Source organism: Microtus ochrogaster, chromosome 15 (genome assembly GCF_000317375.1).
Source record: "Microtus ochrogaster isolate Prairie Vole_2 chromosome 15, MicOch1.0, whole genome shotgun sequence".
Taxonomy (NCBI): Eukaryota; Metazoa; Chordata; class Mammalia; order Rodentia; family Cricetidae; genus Microtus; species Microtus ochrogaster.
Genome location: NC_022017.1, coordinates 6,159,860 through 6,178,362, shown reverse-complemented (window position 1 = coordinate 6,178,362; position 18,503 = coordinate 6,159,860). Strand labels below are relative to the sequence as shown.

At 52.8% G+C, this 18,503-nt stretch overlaps 1 protein-coding gene across 6 annotated transcripts in view; it reads right to left on the bottom strand.

The window, feature by feature from the left end:
• Positions 1-264: 264 nt before the first annotated feature.
• Adcy6 (adenylate cyclase 6) overlaps positions 265-18,503 on the bottom strand; it is a 20,372-nt gene continuing 2,133 nt past the window's right edge. For 3 of the 6 annotated variants that reach the window (XM_013348701.2, XM_005353963.3, XM_026782501.1), the window contains exons 2-22: positions 14,095-14,953; positions 11,254-11,403; positions 10,758-10,879; positions 10,550-10,661; positions 10,258-10,385; positions 9,491-9,649; positions 9,273-9,414; positions 9,033-9,161; positions 8,718-8,743; positions 8,359-8,506; positions 8,007-8,104; positions 7,806-7,893; positions 7,537-7,653; positions 7,165-7,323; positions 6,697-6,875; positions 5,317-5,352; positions 5,104-5,233; positions 4,520-4,783; positions 3,654-3,858; positions 2,817-2,941; positions 265-2,667 (exon numbers count right to left, since the gene is read on the bottom strand). In XM_013348701.2, the coding sequence (XP_013204155.1) occupies positions 2,542-2,667; positions 2,817-2,941; positions 3,654-3,858; positions 4,520-4,783; positions 5,104-5,233; positions 5,317-5,352; positions 6,697-6,875; positions 7,165-7,323; positions 7,537-7,653; positions 7,806-7,893; positions 8,007-8,104; positions 8,359-8,506; positions 8,718-8,743; positions 9,033-9,161; positions 9,273-9,414; positions 9,491-9,649; positions 10,258-10,385; positions 10,550-10,661; positions 10,758-10,879; positions 11,254-11,403; positions 14,095-14,952 (3,501 nt within the window). In that variant the 5' untranslated portion in view covers position 14,953 and the 3' untranslated portion in view covers positions 265-2,541. Of the gene's footprint in view, positions 2,668-2,816; positions 2,942-3,653; positions 3,859-4,519; positions 4,784-5,103; positions 5,234-5,316; positions 5,353-6,696; positions 6,876-7,164; positions 7,324-7,536; positions 7,654-7,805; positions 7,894-8,006; positions 8,105-8,358; positions 8,507-8,717; positions 8,744-9,032; positions 9,162-9,272; positions 9,415-9,490; positions 9,650-10,257; positions 10,386-10,549; positions 10,662-10,757; positions 10,880-11,253; positions 11,404-14,094; positions 15,229-18,503 lie in introns of those variants that run through there. The other 3 variants (XM_026782500.1, XM_013348699.2, XM_005353961.3) reach the window with 2 other exon arrangements.

The window sequence follows — 18,503 nt, the reverse complement described above, 5'->3', positions numbered from 1 at the left end:
GGGGTCAGAGTCAACATCTGGAAAGACACACTTGTCCTCATGTGAAAAGCCTTAAGTGGCCACACCCTCTGAAGACATTGCAGCTTCATCCTGACAGGCAGAAAACCACAGGAAGTTTTCACAGATGAGAGAGGCCTAGGGATCCCAGGGATAAAACCTGGGTAGCTGTACCAAGCTTTGTCACTTCTGACCCCAACCCAATGCCCAAAGAGCTGCAGAGAACAGGGCATTTTTTTTTTACAAAGAGTTTGATTTTATTGATATTTAAATATATTAAATATTTCACTGAAACATGGTACACCATCCTCCCCCACTCCCACAGTGGTTACATTATAAAACCAAAGCCCATGGCCTCCTGTTATCCCAACTCCTTCACCAACCAGGAGAAGGGCAACAGTAACTCAGGGGAAGGACATGGCTGGCACTGTGGTACAGGGAGCCAGGGTGTGGAAGGCCCCTCCCACCTGGCAAGAAGCAGACAGATCACCCAAAGCTGAGGTTTTCCCATACTGGCTTACTCACTCCCACCCCGATGGCATCAAGTAGTCCCTTCCTATCCAGGGATATAGCTGGGGGAGATGGAGGAATTTTCTGCCTAGACCAGCTAATCTTTCCTCTTCCCTGCCTTGGCCCATCAACTGGAATATGGAGATCTCCAGGAAGGCGGTACCAAGCCAGAAACCAAGCCTCTGCAGAGAACTAGTGGCAGAAGCATGAGGCAGGGCCAGAGTTCTGCCCGCCCCTCCCATTCCCCCATGGAACCCTTTCTCCTTGTCAGTGTCTAAGACAAAGTGATCTTCAATCGAAACTGAGGCATATGCCTCTGGCTTAAAATAGGTGCAGACAGACAAACCAAGGCACCAACTAATTCAGCCCAGAGTCAAGGAGGCTGCAGGGGGTAAAAGGAAGGCAGGGACAGGAAGAGAACAGAGTACAATCCTTGTAGGTTTCATGAGGATTGGGATGGGAGCCAGAACTAGAGACTAGCCATGCTAGATTCAGGCTGAAGGCTTGGGAAAGGCAAGTTTACATTTCCCAGGCTCCATCCTCTAGTACCAAAATCTGGGTCCTCAGAGGGATGGATCCCACACTACCCCAGTCAGAAAGTATAGCATACCCCAAGAGACAAGCTGAGGTACCCAGGGAGTGCCTGAGCCTCCGCCTCACAAACCTTCAACAGTTCAAGTGCAAGGAACACTAGAGATTAAGCAGGTACTTGGGGCCCCTGCACTGGGCAGGGAGACAGACAGTCATACTGCACAAGTGGCCCCCAAATGGCACTTAGGGATTTGGCACAACAAGGACTCCTCTCCCCATACCACTCTTCATTTTGCTCCCAAACCCCATCCCACTCCTGTGCAACCTGGGCTTTTCTCTCCATCCTTTGAAACAGAAAACCCCGCCTTAACAGCAGAAGGCAGAGGCCCCCAGAAGAGAGGCAGCCCCGAGTAGGGAGCTGATGAGCTGCAGCACACGGACACACAGAGACCTAGAAAACATACACACACGAAAAGCAACATGCACACACAGTTACACAAATGCACAGGCCCTCCCTAGTGCCAGACTTAGGAGGCCAGGCTTGGGGTCAGGGTCATCTTTCTTGGAACCCTGACTCTTTTCTATTTGGCAATACATGGTGTAGAGATGCTCCATGCCCCCTTGCCAGCACACAGCAAGTGAGCATTCCAGCCAAGGGTGCTGACCTGGCCACACTGGAACCTCAGGTCAGTGTGGCCATCCTCCTCCCTGGCCGCCTGCACTCTTCGTCAACTGCAGGTGAACGTCTAGTTCCTGATCTTCTGATGTCCCCACACATAGGTTTGCTCTCTGGCTGGTCATTTTCACAGTACCAATGAGGCCAGATACCCCTTTCCCTGGAGCGTGTAGGAACTGGAGCTAAATCTGCGCTATCAGAGGTCCCTTTGTTCCCCTTTGGGGACAGATCATGGGACTAGGGTTTGGCAAATGGAAACATTCCCCTGAAATGTGGTCAGAGCTAGGTCCCCACAGGACCTCCTTCCTCCGCTTTGTGCCTAGGAAGGAAACTTGGCTGGGGTTGGGAGTGCCCAGGACCGGTGCTGAGGACACAGTCAGGCAAAGGCAAGCGTGGAATAGGCATTCCTCATGCCCGCCCCAGTCTTTGTACAAAAGAGTCCCAGGAAAAATAGAGAAAGGAATGACCCAGCCCTGAGCCTGTTGCCCAAACAGGGGAACAGTAGGCATAGTGAGTTGCCATTTGACTCTCTCAGACAGGAGGGCTACCTGGCTTCTTCTGCCGCCCTCCCATCTGCTTCCAAAAATGAGGAGAGCGAACAGCCCCTACCCCAGCTGAGAAAGTCACTTGGATAATCCTCTTGGCGTCCCCTCCTTTGCCATTTTGAAGGCAGACGAACATGGTCCAAGCACAGCCTGCTGGGGTGGTCCCTTTTGCTGTCAGCAAGGTCTGGAGGCCCAGTGGCCCCTGCAGCAGCTCCACCCAGTGAGCAGGAAGTCCACTCAATGCCCACCTTGGTCCCTTCAGCTGAATCTCACTGCACTCTGCTAACTGCTGGGGCCCCCATTGAGGAAGTAGGTGGTCATCTCTCCCTTGCCCTTCACCTTGACCACCCCTCGACACTCCAGTTGGTAGCCCTTGGCAGCTAAAACCTGGTATAGGTCCGTGGTCACCTGGGGAAGTGGGAAAAGAGTCTGCTTAGCCTGGAATCCTCAATGATGTATTGGTAAGAAGCCCAAATAGAGTCTATCAAGCTAGCTCCCCTCCCCCAGTCCCTGCCCCAACAGCCATAGAAGACAGCCACCCTGCCCCCGTTCCTCACCTGTATTCGGTCAGGAACCCCTGTGCTGTCCATTCTACTGGAGACATTCACTGTATTTCCCCAGATGTCATACTGTGGCTTCCGGGCCCCAATGACACCTGCCACAACCGGACCCATGTTCAACCCTGAAGTAGAGATAATAGCAAAAGCAGAGAGCTAGAGATTGAGGCTAGGATGATCCAGGGCGACTCCAGGAATTCATCTTTCCTCGCACCTTGAGGAGGACTCAACGGGGAAAAAATGTGGAAAGAGGACAATTCTTCTGGTGGTTTAAAAACAGTCTGGGCATGACAGCTGAGGTAGCTCCCCAGAGTACAGGCTGTACGGAGTTCAGACAGTCCATGCTGTCATGCTGTACACGCTGAGTGCGTGCCTGTGCATTCAGGGCTCATATTGCTGCCGCCCCATCTTACAGACAAGATATTGGGGTAACTTCCTGAGCTAGTAAAGAGACCTGTGGGAAGTCAAGCCAGACTCCAGACCTATGCTACTAATCACTGCCTTCCACCAGTGCATTCGAGAAGTGCCTCTATCAGACTGACCACACACAGATACCAGGCAGTGGCCTTTAGACGTCCTCCGGCCTTCGCCGAGTTAATCTCTGAGCATCAGCCTCATCTTATGGGGGGGGTGTGTGATTAATGTGAGAATTAAAATGCACTCAAAATATCTAGGACAAGACCCCAGAATATAGAAGAAGACTCAAAACAAATGGTCTTTGTCCTTAGCCTCAAACCTGACATGAAGGTGGGAGGTAGAAACCCAAAGAAGTCCTGATGGCAAACCCGTGACCCACAAACTGACACCAGAGAAATGCAGCAAGACCCAGGCCCTCACCAATCTTCATCTGGAAATTGTTGAAAGAGTGTTCGTTGATATGTTTCATCTGCTCCATGAGCCGCATGGCGTAGTCTGCCAAGGCAGTGATGTGGGAGCGGCCCACCTGATCATAGGTGCTGGCATTCAGCCCGGAGGCAGCCATATAGGTGCTGCCGATCGTCTTGATCTTCTCCAGCTGCCGAAACCTCTCCTCGCTGATGATCTGGACGGGGGAGGAGGGGTGTCTGTCAAACTTGACCCAGGTCTTTTCAAAGATCACTCCTTATTGTTCCTTGGCCCTCTTCCTCCTCCTCCCCTCAATAGCCCCATTGCTTTAGGGGGTGAGCCCCCTTCTAATTGCTATTCTCAGTGAAGGTCTGAGAAGCTAAGAAAACAGGCCGTTCATGACCCTGGGCGAGGAACCGGGTATTTGGCTTCAGAAGGTTGACTGCGATGGCCCCCTGCGGCAGAAACACTCTGACATGCTTTGGGGAACTGTGTCCCAGAGTGAGGGAGGGACTTTCCTCCAGAACAGTGGGCAGCCCATCCTTGACCTGGGTGTTCAGGGCACTTCCTCACCTTCTGCTCTCATTTTCACAAGACCATCGGCTTGCTCATCTCATAAGGATTTGCCTACAGATTCCTGCCTCCTCCTTCAATTACATCACCCGATACCCGTTCTACCATCACTCTCCTAGAGCCTCCTGTCCTCTGTTGATTCTCCACAAGAGTGACCCTGCCCCACTGAGTCACCACCTTACTGCCTCTGACAGGGCAAGGGACACTCACTCTATCTAATGCATGGCTTTTCCACACCAAGTCTGCTCCATTTTCTGGTCCCCAAATCACCTCCACTCTGCCAATAATAGCCAATGACGAAGTACCTCATCAAAGTCAGCAATAATCTCATTGAGCAGCCGCAGGCACTCAACGCCCTCATTGTTTGCCTCGAGTTCCACGTAGAATTCAGAGAAGTTGGCAATGGAGGCGAACATGACAGCCACACATTCACACGACTGGTAGTAGAGTTCATCATTGCGGCGTTCTCGGGCCAGGAAGTGGGCGGCCACGTCCTTGGGCAGAATGTTGTGCAGCAACCGTCGGTTGTACGCCTGGAGCTCCTCCATCTCCTCCTTCTCCCCTGTTGCCTGTGGGCACCACATCCATCACCCACTGCCCAACATTCACAAGGGGTGGGCACAGTGGCCAAGGCCTGGAGATGGCCGTCAGAGGGAACCACGTAGAGGAAGAAAGGCACGGGCACAGAAGGTCTAAATGACAGGCAAAGGGGTGAAGGGGGCAGGTACAAGATGGGACAGGGGACAGGAGATGGGACACAGAGAAGGCATGGAACCAGGGTGGGCTTGGGCAGCCACAGCCTTAGCCAGGTAGCAAGAGATGCATTTCTGGCTTGGCTCAGGCTCCATCCCCAGAAGCCTCTCCCTCCGGCATAGGTCCACCCAATCACCTGCAGTTTCCAGAGGAAGTCCAGGCGGGCAGTTGATTCCACCTGCTGTGCATGAAGATACAGTGCCAGGGCAAAGACCAGCAGAATCACAGGGGTCATATATTTGAGTGCCACCCTCCCTACGGCTGGGCTGGAAATAACCAGAGACCTGGTTGGTGTCTGAAGGAGACACTGACCAACCTCATCCATTGCTGTCCCCGAGCCCCCACTTACCAGTCCAGCCCGTCAAAAGTCTCATTGGAGGAAGCCCTGGCAGGAAGATACAAAAGTCATTGGACACTGGCTACTGGGAGGGAGACAGGGACTACATCGCTGAGTCCAATCACTAATCAAGTCTGTGGGCAGAGAGCCTCTGCTCATATAAATTAGCAGCTAAATGGGCCAGGACAAGTTACTTCAAACCCTCGTCAGTAAAATAGGGGTCGGAGGGCTGGAGAGATGGCTCAGAGGTTAAGAGCACTAGCTGTTCTTCCAGAGGTCCTGAGTTCAATTCCCAGCAATCATATGGTAATGAGATCTGGTACCCTTTTCTGGCCTACAGGCATAAATGCAGACAGAATACTGTAAACATAATAAATAAATAAATCTTTTTTAAAAAAAGAACCTAAAATTAGGGACTTATATGAGGTTATCATATGTAACATTGAATGGGTTCAATCACATTTATTCATTAAAAAGGGGGGGATTAGACCTAAGTACCTAAGGTTTAGCATGTGCCTAGGATGCGTAGCGTCAGGCTCCAGAAGTGTTCTTTACTCTAACAGTCGCAACTGCCCTGAGACACAGGTCATACTGACATTTACTGACGAGAAAACTCAGGCTTAGGCCGGGCGGTGGTGGCGCACGCCTTTAATCCCAGCACTCGGGAGGCAGAGGCAGGCAGATCTCTGTGAGTTCGAGACCAGCCTGGTCTACAGAGCTAGTTCCAGGACAGGCTCCAAAAACCACAGAGAAACCCTGTCTCGAAAAAACAAACAAACAAACAAACAAAAAAACAAAAAACAAAAAAAAACAAAACTCAGGCTTAGAGAAGTTAACTCACTCTCCAAGGTTACAAAGCCAATGAGAAGCAGACAAGGGACTCAAACCCAGCAGACTCTTACTGTCCCCACCACAGGCGGTGGCCACGTATCACAGGGGACCAGAGCTCTGCCCCCACGCAACTCTATGAACTACTCATGGGAAGACAGTGGGTACAGCCAGGTGATGGTGGGGCACACCTTTAATCCCAGCACTGGGGAGGCGGCGTCAGGTGGATCTCTGTGAGTTCGAGGCCAGCCTGGTCTACAGAGTGAGTTCTTGGAACTATACAAAGAAATTTTGCCTCAAAAAACAAAAACAAAACCCAGTGGGTAGGAAAGCACCATGCAAGTGTTGGGGAATTTTTTTTTTTTTTGGTCTAGCCTAAAGCTCTAGGAATGTGTCACAACTGGAATTTTGGGGGGTAACTACCTGAGGTCACATGCCAGGAACTCTTCCCCGCCCCCTTCCCTTTTTTCCACAAGTGAGCCATACATCCCAAGGGCCTCAGCATCAAAGTCTCTCAGCCCAGAAGGATCAGGGAGGCACAAAAGGGGCTGAGAATGGACTTACAAGCCATGGACGCCCAGCAGCAGATCATAGTTGTCAAATATGGTGGCTGGGGGACCCAGCAAGAGCAGCACCAGATAGACGAAGCCCAGGACAAAGGTCATAGCCAGCTTGCCGATGCTGCTGATGTGCAGGAAGACAGAGCTGGCCAAGAGACTCAGCAGCATGTTCCCGACGAAGTACTGGGGGAGGGGTGACAGACAGCAGAGGCAGCGTTGGGTGACATCAAAGACCACTGTACCCAGAGCAGGAAGAGCCCTGCATCCCCCTGCCTGACTAACCTCCCTTCCACCACTCTCCAGCCCCAGAGCCTTTTACCAGTCTTGCTCAGCTTCCTAGGAGGGCCCTGGCTGCTCCTAGAGTTGGGGAATGCTTGAGCTCCTGGCTCTAAGATGCCATCACTAGGCCTGGCACAGAGAGGCCGATAACTGTGCCAAAACAACCCCCACTGTCTGAACACTGCTCGGACACCTCAGGGAAGCTGCAGGTGGGTGCGGTGTCCTCACACAGGGGAGCATCCAGTCCCAGAGAGTAATTGAGCTGTTGTAGGTGGCAGGCGGTGACATCAGCTGGTGTTAAGTTCAGCATCCGGGCTGCACAGGTCCTTATGGGGGTGTGATTACAGGTGAACTGGAAAAGTTGGGTGTATATTAGGGTAACCAATGAGGGAAGTGGTTACAAGGCCATACCCAGGGGCCTTACACGTCATAGACTAAAATTCTCAGGGATGACTTAAGGAAAGAGAAACAAAGACAAGTGTGACCCCCACCCACCGGGACAGCAGGCTCCCCAAAGGCCGGACACATTCTCGTGCCTGGCATAGGGTAGAGAAAGGAGAATTACCATGTTGGCAACGGCGGAGATGAACACAAGCAGAACTGAAAAGATGCCAACCGCTGTGCTGTGCACCCGTGAGCGGACGATACTGCGGGACAGACGGTGCAGGGCCTTGGGGAAGAGCTGTGACAGCAAGAGACCAAGAGTTGGAAGTGACATTTGCTAGAAGGAAGAGCAGCCAAGAACAGGGTCTAACAAGGGGCATGTCCTCCTCCTCCCTTTTCCATGGGAACCCCCTCTTTCCCCAATAGTCTCAGGGAAGTCCCCCTACTTACAGAACCGCAGGAGCATACAGCACAGATCAATACGGTGGCCAGCAACAACAGGAAGATACCAGCATAGATCCCCATTATCAGGGTGGAGCTGGAGCAGGATAAGGGGGAAGTGAGGGAAATCTGAGCATACTTGCCTCATCCCCATGGCTTGCACAGGCGGTTAGGGAAAGTTCAGGATGTAGTGAAAGGGACAGGACTCACTGTGGAAATATGAGGAGCTGGATGAAACAGATGAAGCAAAAAACCAAAAGGGCACAGGCGACATAGGCTCCAAAGCGAGGATCTACCTTCCGTGAATACTGTGGGAAGAAAGGTAATGAGCTGGGTGCTGGGTCCTCCCCTGGCACGGATGGCATGGACAGCAAGAGCAGGGCAATCCCGGGGCCTTGCGGGGGAACAATAGCAGTTGGCCTGATTTAGATGAGCTCCCACCTGTGCAGTGGTCGCTTCCCATTACCAACACGTCCTCCTGCTCCTTCAGCTTGTGTTTAGCCTCCCAGTCAGGCCCTCCCTCCCTCCAGCCCTCATTCTTTTGCCCTTGTATCCCCCAAACCTTCTTCTCAAGATCCTGTCTCTGGAAGGTGAGCAGGAACCGGCGCACATGGTCCTTACGCAGTTGGTCGATGCTACGGGCATCAATGGCACGGCCCAGGAACTCATCCACCTCATCTTCAGGGTTCAGAGCATCTTGGGCACCACGGCTAATAATAGGACCCAGGTTTCACCATGTGCATGAATAATGACATGATAAGCAATGAGAAGGGCGCAGCTTGGGCAGCAGCCAAAGAAGGCTATGTGAGCTATGTATGTGGTACCCAAGAAAGGGGAGGTCTCAGCTCCCACAGCCCATCCCAGGCTGCAAATGCTTTCTCCCTCTCTCACTGACCCGCCCCATCCCATAGACCAACTTACTTGTCTTTGCTGGAATCATCAATGCCCTGGAGAAAGAAACAGAATGTGTGAAGGAGGAGAAGAGCTAACCACGAACACCTCCAGTACCTATTCCAATTCTAGGCCAGGATGTCCCCCTACACACACACACACACACACACACACACACACTTTGGGAGACTTGGGGTGAAACTATTCTCCCTGCTTCCAACTTTAGGACACATACATGGAGATGGCAGCTATAGGAAGAAGGGGGATAGAACACTCCCTCACTTTGAGGGAAACCAAAAACGGAGACACCCCACCCACCCAGGTCATAGTACAGAGAGCCCTCACCATCTGGCGGAACGCCTTAGAGTCCTTGGTCCGGGAGAAGGCACGGTCAGGCGCCCATCGTGGCATCAGTCCTTCCATGGAGTTGGCCCGTGTCCGTTGCAGCTTGGCCAGCATGGCTTTCTCCTCTTTCTGCGTAAGCAGCATAAAGGCAGGCTCAGAAGTAGAACCCCAAGAATGCCTTTGCTAGCACCTCCCACTTTGCTCCTTCCCCCCTGCCCCTCCCAGCAGTCCTGCCCTGACCCGTTTCTGGCTGGCGCCCAGGATGAGGAAGGTCTCGATGCATTGTTCCTTGAGGTATGCGTTGCGCTCACCACCACGGCCTGGTTCCACTTCATAGTCCCCATTCAGGTACTGCAGTGTGGCCCGAGTGATGTGGATACGACTGTATGGGGCCAGGAGGTAAGACCCTGGCTCTCCCAGCCACCCACCCCAGCCACCAACTGGAGCCTTCCACTCACCCGGCCCGGCCCCCAGCCTCCATGTGGTTGGCCAGGGTCACATCATTGGACCACACGTCAAACTGCCATTTCCGCAGGCCAAGGACACCGCAGTGCACACGTCCACTGTGGATGCCCACACGCATGTTCACATTTACACCTGTCACTTCACGCACCAGCCTGGGGAGACGTAACTCCAGATCAGCTCCAAGCTGTCTTCTCGTCCTCTAGTCAAGAACCCAAGCTGAGGCCAGGAAGATGGCTCAGTGGTGAAGGCACTTGCTACCAAGCCTGACTGCCTGAGTTTGACCGCTGGGATCCACACAATAGGAGAAAATGAACTCCAAGTTATACTCTGGCCAGCAGACATGCACCATGGGAGGTGTATCCATCCATCCATGTATACATAGAGCAAATAAATAAATGGCCACAGCTTTGACTAGGCATGCGCAGGGAGCTACCCAGGACTCAAGGAAAAGGATTTGAGAACTATGTTCAACAGTGGCTGCCACTGTCCTGTAGGGCTGAGCTACTGCCAGCTCTAGCCAGCTTGGCTGGCATTCTCTGCAGTCACAAGCCCCTCCTGCTTCAGCTCTCTATACCCTCCAGCAGGCTAGGGTCAGAAAGAGCACAGGAGTCTTCGCACAGTTTGGGGAAAGATCCACTCCCCTCCCCAGTGATAAATCCAAGAAAGAGCTATGAAGACTGGGGGAAATTCCTAAAGACACAGAGTAAGAACAGTCTGGGAAGCCACAGATCTAGAAGGCCTGGGGAGGGACACTACTCACGAGATGGCCTCAATCATGTCCACTCCCATCTCCACACAGCAGTGGGCGTGGTCTGCCCGGGCCTCGGGCAGCCCTGACACGCAGTAGTAACAGTCTCCTAGGATCTTGATCCTCAGACAGTGATTCTCCTGGAGGGGAGAAGGCGGAGGACCACCATCACCCTCCTGATCATCGGGCACACCTGGCCCACCACCTTCAATGCAACCTCTTCCCCCACAGCCCCCCCAAATGCTCCCAGCAACGCTGTGTGGGCATCACGGTTGGCACTATCCCTAAGCCCCAGCACCCTCACCGCAGCCAGCTTGTCAAACCGGGCAAAGAGCTCATTCAAGGTCATGACCAGTTCCTGCGCAGTGCACTGGGAGGCCAGGCTGGTGAAGCCCTCGATGTCTGCAAACAGGATGCTGTGGACAACAGCAGAAGAGAGATGGGCCTCCTAGCCCTCAAGGACTCCTTGACACCCGGCGACCCTCTTGGCATCGTCCCCTGTCCCATTCTACCTGACATTATCATGCTTCTGGATGTAGATCTTATGGAACATCATGTCTTCTTTTTTCGTGTTGATGTCTTCTTTCATCTCCATGGCAACATGCTGGGGCAACACCGATAGCAGCAGCCGTTCCTAGACCAGTGGTTCCAACCACTATCCTCTTTGCTTTCCATTTTGATCCTTCTTGTTTCTTCCACATTCCCAGAGCCCTCCCATATCTCTGTGACCTGAGGGTCCCTTCTGGACCTCTGCCTGACACTGCTTTTGGAAGCCACCCTTCCTAGCTCTCTCGGACCAATCTCCATTCAACGCCCCCCCCCCATGTACTCCTACATGCTCCCTCCCACCCTTGAACAGGACAGGACCCTCAGGAGCTTTTGTGATGCACAGTTCTCGGTAACCACTCACACTGTGTTGCATAGGTACGGGCAAGGCGACAGATCTGATCCACAGGGTACTGGGGGTGAAGAGAGAGGAATGCCCTAGCTAAGGGAAGTGGCCCCCACCTGCTGGCGATTCTCATGCTGCAGGTGCAAGCGAGCCTGGATGTAACCTCGGGTCTCCTGAAAGGCTTGGCGCTGAGACACTTCAGCAGGGTAGTGTGTGCAGATGCCGATGACGTTGGTGCAGAGGAAGAGCACCACATTAGCACCGAGCTGGAGGAGAGCGGCACAGGCAGATGAGTGACCACCTGTGCACCTGCACATCCACTCACACGCGCACACTAGTTCCCGGGCTCTCCGACATACTTTGAGCAGGAAATAAAGTCCTGCGCCCTGTTGGACCCCATGCTGTGCCATTCCTGTGATACACTGTCCCTCCCCACAGAACTCTAGATCCCAGCCTGCCTGGATTATTCTGTGACCAGAAACAGGAACACCGACCACAGCTACAAAGGTTATGGGCTCAGACCCGGCACCCTATAATCTCCCACCCACAAACAATGCTAACAAAAGACAAGTGTTCCTTCTGCATGCGGTCTCCTCACAGTGCAGCACCAAGGAGGTCTGAGCTTCCCATCCTCTTCTGGGTAAACCAAGTGAACCAGGACAAGTCACTTCCTCTCTCTAGGCCTCCATTTTACTCAAACAGAAGGAATACTATCTCTAAAGGTAGTTCTTCACCCTTCCCCGCACGGCTCTGCAGACTGAATAACAAGAACGACCACTATTGGGTTTTGTTTGTTACTGTTGTTTGGTTGGTTGAATTTTTGAGATAGGGTCTCACTATGTAACCCAGGCTGGCCTCAAACTCACAGCCATCCTCCTGCCTCAGATATCCAAATAATGGGATCACAGGTGTAAGCCACTATTACAGATTGTTGCTACAGTAGCCAGTTTGCTGGCCACCTGCAATGTCTAGGACTCTAAGGACGCACTCCAGACATTAACTGACGAGTCTGGGGAGAAGGTGACAGAATCTCACTTCACAACTGAGTGAGTCAAACACAAAGGGGCCCAGTCACTTGCCAGAGATCCCACAGCTGGTTATGGCTGGCGTGAGACTTGAATCCTGGACAATCAGTCTCCAAAGCTTTGTCCCAACCCCGCTGTCTAATATATCCCAGATTTCTGAAAGTTCTTTCTCCACTGATCCTCGCTCTTGAAGGCCCTTCTCAGCACAGGCTCGGCAGCCATCAATTCTACTAGTAGAAAGAACGCATGCCTACGCCGCGCAGCACAGCCAGCCTATGTACTTTCTGCTGTCAGAGCACATGGTGGTTGTACTGACAGTGATTTGGGACTGGATACTGAGAGCAAGTGCAAGGGAAACTTGCCTCACAGCTGCTGGAGACTCAGGGGTTAACACAGCGGAGCTGGGACTCCACCCAAGCTGCTTGGGGCAGGACTATGGTTAGGGAGCTGGGAGGGGACGCACACCAACTGCCCTGAACCAGAACTAGCCCTGCAGACTTGGACAGGACATTTAATCTTTGATTCCTCTGTGTAAAACTGAGGCCTGTAACTCCCAGCTCCTGACTCTAGCGCTGGCCTTCGCTGCCCTTCCCAGCCCAGGCAGCTTCCAGAGGGCCCATGCAGAGCTCTCCTCTCAGGAGCAGGGGTGAAGAGGGGGCACTCCGTCTCCCTTGGGGGCTTCTAAGAATAGCCCCCAGAGGGGGAACAGGAGGGGGGCAATCCAGGCAACTTCCCTTCCTGGCCCCTGGAGCCCCAGAGGAAAACGTGAGTCACAGTGGAGGGAAGGGAGAGGGATGAGGGACTGAAATAACCCACACATATCCCTATCTCCCGTGAGAAAAAAATGGAAGCCGAGCTCTGGGAGCCACTCCAGTCCAACCAATGTCGTTGCTCAGTGTGTCTGAATGAGTGGATCAGGAAGAAGAGTTCTTCCTATGACAGTGAATGGGGCTGGAGCTGGGAAGGGGCCGCCCAAGGAGGCCACAAGCCCCTACTCCATGCAGAAACACAACTTCAATGGACACATTGAGATTGTTGTCAGTTCCGAGAAGTTGAATGGGCAGTCCCAGCCCCACAGATGGACACAAGCAGCACAATTTTCTCTACCATCCCAGGAATGCATCTGCAGAGACCCCACGGGGTGAAACTGAAGCCAGGCACCCCGGGGAGGTAGGAGGCTGGCAGCTGGCAGTTCCGGGGCCTCCCAGGCTCAACCTCCCCCATCAGGCACTGGGCTGGGCCCTGGGCACCAGGCCAGCAGAGAGCAGGGAAGAGTCACACACCCACCTTCTGGCAAGTCTGGCAGAAGGGGGGAAGGGAGGCCCCACTCCTAAGCTTCTCCCCTAGAAGAGCAGTTCTCCCCAAGCCCCCACTTCACAGTCTAAGAAGAGAACCTAGGAACTAGCACAGATAGGGCTGGCCCTTTAAGAGGTCTGATACTGCCCTGTGGGCACTTGCTGCACCACGAACTAGCTATAAAGTTACTTTTAAAAGGTATGTTCTGTTCCAGGCCAAGAAAGGCATCGTGCCAAAGCACCCAGCTTTTCACCCCGGAGCCCCAGGCAAATTTCTGTTGGTGAGGCCACGGTGGGCTGCAGCCCCTGGCAAAGAGAAGGGAGGGGCCTTGCCTGTGGAAGCTTCATATAACCACCTACAGGGGCATCCCAGAGCTGACACCAGAGCTTGAATCTCAGGGGTCAACAAGAGGTCAGAGATGCAAGGCCTGCACACAGCATGTCTGCAGACTACACCACCTCTTCTGACCTAGACCAAAGAGCTGAGATTCTGACACAGTACAGACTGGGTCCTGGTACTCACCCACTGATACACGTCCCTGAGACCCCAGCCTGATGGATGTAGACATCCATATACCCTCTCCCAACTCAGCAAGTCCTCTTCCCACTCCCACCCGGCGAGTCGCATGGCACCTACCTGCTTCCAGAGGAAGGGGTCACCACGGTTGAGCTGCCAGGCCAAAATCAAATGCAAGGCGGAAAGGCCCAGGCCACTGAGTACTGCTGCGCGCATGCGGATGGGAAGGAGCGTGTAGGTGATGTAGACGAAGAACACCGGGCACCAAAGGCCTGCCGAGGGGCTGTGTGGGTTGGCTGCCAGGGCACCTCCGACTTGCACGGCTGCTAGGATGCCCAGAACCACATAGCTTACCACCCACATGGAGTCCTGGCGGAAGCTATGTCGGTTACACACTACCATGAGCGCCACAAAAAGGGTGGCGGCACAGGTGAGCAGGGCCACATAAGCAGGCTGAGGCCGGGAGGGTGCAGCATGGAAGGCCAAGAGCACAGCCATGAGTAGCACAAGCACGGCCATGAGGAGTGTGAGGCTGCTCTGGTTCATCTGGAAGAAGTACCGCTGGTACAGGCGCTCCAGCTTGGCGGAGCGGAACTGCTTAGACTGGAAAACCTGCACGAGACGGTGCCAGCAGGACTGACTGCTCCTGGGCAACGTATCAGGTGCCACTTCAGCTGTCCCCACTGGGTTTGCCACCTCAGTGTCGTCGAAACCCAAGGCCACTGACCGCAGCCCCAGCTCCATACCCCTGCCTGGGCCAGCCCTCCTGATGAAGGCCTCATCCTGCCAGGGGCACCGAGTGTGAGCCACGGGAGTGGGGCTGGGCGGCTCGGCATCCTTAAGGCAGCTCATGTAGCGAGGTGCGCAGAAGCCACTGGCCCGAGTCCCATGGCGTGGGCGCTTCTGCCCATTGCGTTCGCCCCAAGCTGTCTTCCGTTCATCCACTTTGGGAACCAGGAGGCCACTAAACCATGACATGCTGCTGGGAGGAAGGGCATGGGGTGGTATTAATACCACTGCTGGGGCCACAGTCACCATAGACGCTTATTCCCTGAGCGTTTCCTACAGCTCTGTTCTCCTTCCCACATCTGATAAAAATACCCTGAGGGGGGGCAGTAGCTCCCCCACTCAACAGGTAAGGATCTGGGACGTAGAGAGGTACAGAAGACACAGCAACCATACGAGGAAAAGAACCAAGAGTCTGAAGGCTGGAGAGATGGTTCAGAGGTTAAGAGCAGTGGCTGCTCTTCCAAAGGACCCCCGGTTCAATTCCTAGTACCCACATGGCAGCTCAGAACTGAGTTCCAAAGGATCTGACACCCTCACATAGACACACATGCAGGCACACTACCAATGCACATAAAAGTAAATTTTAAAAATTAAGAAAAAAATTCTAAGTTTGACCAAGCCCCAAAACCAGTACACTTAATAATTTACCCTATTATCCTTCCCTAATGTTAATACCGACTTGCTTGTTTGTTTTGTTTCATTTTTTGAGACAGGGTTTCTTTCTGTAGCCTTGACTGTCCTGGAACTTGCTCTGTAGACCAGGCTGAGCCCTGCTGCCCAAGATCTGGGATTAAAGGGGTTAGCCACCACCACCCGCTAGTATAGGCTTCTTCATCACCACAAACCCAGATTCCCACGCCAAGGACAAGGAGAAGAACGCATCTGTCAGACTGAGACATGGGGACAAGAACACCTAGTAGCAGCTGACCAGGGCCATTGGTGCCCCACTGGGGCCCGAACTTCTGTTTTTTTTTTCAGCAGAAGCCAAAGAAAACCTTGCATTTCAATGTAACATCTCTCAATTTTGAAATGCTATTAATTAATATATATATTACAATACTACACACAAGCCAAATAAACCCTATCAACAGAATAAGTGAACTGCCAATTGGTGACCTCTATACAAAGGTACTCTTTCCACATCCTTCCTCATCACGCACGTACACACACATACATACATGCACATACATGTATACATGCACACATACATACACACACATATACATGTACACATACACTCATACACATACACACACACACACACACACACACACGCACACACACACTTCAGCAAGCTAAATTCGATTTCTCCCACAGGTCACAGCTCTGAGTGTTACTTCCTCACAGAAGACCTCCCAGACCCACCCCTAGACTAAGCCTGGTCCAGTTTCACCTCTGTTCATTTCCTCCATGGTACTTACTACAATTTTCAATTAAAGCATCCCTTGTTTAATGTGTGCCTCTGCCCCTAGGACTATAAGCTCTGCCAGAGTAGAAATTATACATATTTTGGCCAGCACTTTATCTCCAGAGCCAGGTACTGGGTCTGGCTAACAGTAGGTGCTCAATAAATATACAACAAAAAAAGACAAAAGAGGATGGGCATGAAGTAGAATTTGGTAGTAAAGTGCTTGTCTAGAACGCACAAAGTCTCGGGGTCCGTGCTTAGTACGACAGACAGACAGACAGACAGACAGACAGACAGACAGACAGACGGGGAGGCAGCAGGAAGCTGGAGGCATGGACATATGAGGTGCTGCTAACAATGGCAGTCCTCATCTTCCTCAGCACACCTGCCATACTGGCTAGGCTGCTGCTCCCCTGTACACCAAGCTCAGTGCAGACTAGCACCCGGGACTCACTGTTCCCATGTGGAACAAGAGCTCCTTCAGGTCACAGCCTAAGTCCCTTATCAGCGCTACTCTCACCAGCCTATTAAAATAGCAACTCCCTTTCCTGGGGCTCCCTATCTCTCTTCCCAGCTTTATAATGTTTCTCCCTCTGAGGCCCTTATCAGCAACGGCCATTCTATAACTTTTCTTATTTGTTCATTGTCTGTCACTCCTAACTGGAATGCCAACTTGATGAAGGCAAGGATTTGGACGGATTTTTCATACTGTAGGGTCTGCCACTCCTACATGCTGGCTGAGTGATGGATGGCCGTTAGCTGTAGTTTCTCTCTGCCATAAACCTTCAAGATTCTTTCGCACGCCTAATTTCATCTGTTCTTCACCAAAAGCCTGTGAAGCTGGTCCTAAGACCAGAGGACAGGCAGTAGGGACACAGGACACATTTGAAAGAGAAAAACAAAAGGTGATGTCCAGGACAGATGACTATGACTCACCCACGTAGAGACCCTGGACAACCAAATCAGTCTTAGATCCGGGATTTGCGGGAAGGACAAGCCTTGAAGTGCAGTGGTGGCTCCATGACAACCACCTTACCATGTGTTCTGGCAGAGCCAGGTCATCCATGGATGCCACCACCACCAGGGTCACTCTCCTCCATGCCTGCCGGGCACCCTGAAGGGCCCCTTGTACTTACACCTACTGAGCTGGCAGCACTGACATTTGTACTTGCTGGGGAACTAGACAGAAGCTAACACACCACCTGCCCCAGGAGGCCACAGAACCAGACACTTCGAAGAACAACTCTCCAAGTAGCTGCCAGGGGGACCCAAAGCAAGACATGAGCCAGGGACTTCTCTGCACTCCATATCGGGGGTCTCCCTCAGCAAGTTCTGCCAGTGTCCTTCCTACAGCCACAGGGTAGCATGCCCTTCAGCTTCTTAACGCCAATGGCACCATCATGAAGGGCAAATCAGAAGTACAAGACTTCTGGTCAGGCTGGCATTTGGAAAAGGTCACCAAAGAAACCCTGGCTCTTCCAAACACTTCACTGGAAGCATGATCTTTGGCACAAGACCAGATTTCAAAGCTTAAAGTGATTTACCATCCTGCTGGGACAGGCTGTCTACCTGCCCCACTGTCGGTTTCTTCGTCTGAAAAGTGAGAGTGTACAGGTCCCTGCCATATTGTATACCACAGATATTAGTTCTCTGCACCTTACACACCTTTGAACGCAAAACTCTGCCAGAGTCCAAGAGATGGAAAGACAACAGTCAGGCAAGAACATGTATCCCTCCAGCCAATCAGATGCCTGCGTCTATCAGGCCCTATGTCCCCTGCTGTCAGTCTCCAGAGCTGCTGGAGACAGAACACAGAGTGCAGTTCCCACCATGCACCCCTGGACTCCACACGCCATGACATTCTGCTTCCGCCTCCTCCCATTCCCCAGTCCCCTTCCCCGTTATCTCCCTCCCCGCAACTGGCCCAGGTTCCCAAAGGACCTGCTTCTGGCCATGTTCCCAGCCCCTGGAAGCACATCCCAGCATCTGGCTCATACACACAGAGGAAGGGGCAGACATTATCAGGGAAACATATGACCCTTGAAGAACATGCTGACTCCCCAAGGGGATGGCTTCAGAGTTCTGTAACTGTTCAACCATCCCACCCTAGAGAGCTGGCAGGGCTCGCGGCACTCCTCGGTGGCAGCTCAGTGTATATACAGCAGGAAGCCAGAAGGCATTGTTACAAGCCACAAAACTCCTCTATATGTTCCCCCAAACTCCCTGCTCCGGGACCCCTCACCGTGAATTCCAAAAGCGCAGACCATGTCCCTCTTCCGCCTTCAGGCTCTTGAGCCTTGTGCATCTGACCTCCTCCCCCCCCCCCCCCCCC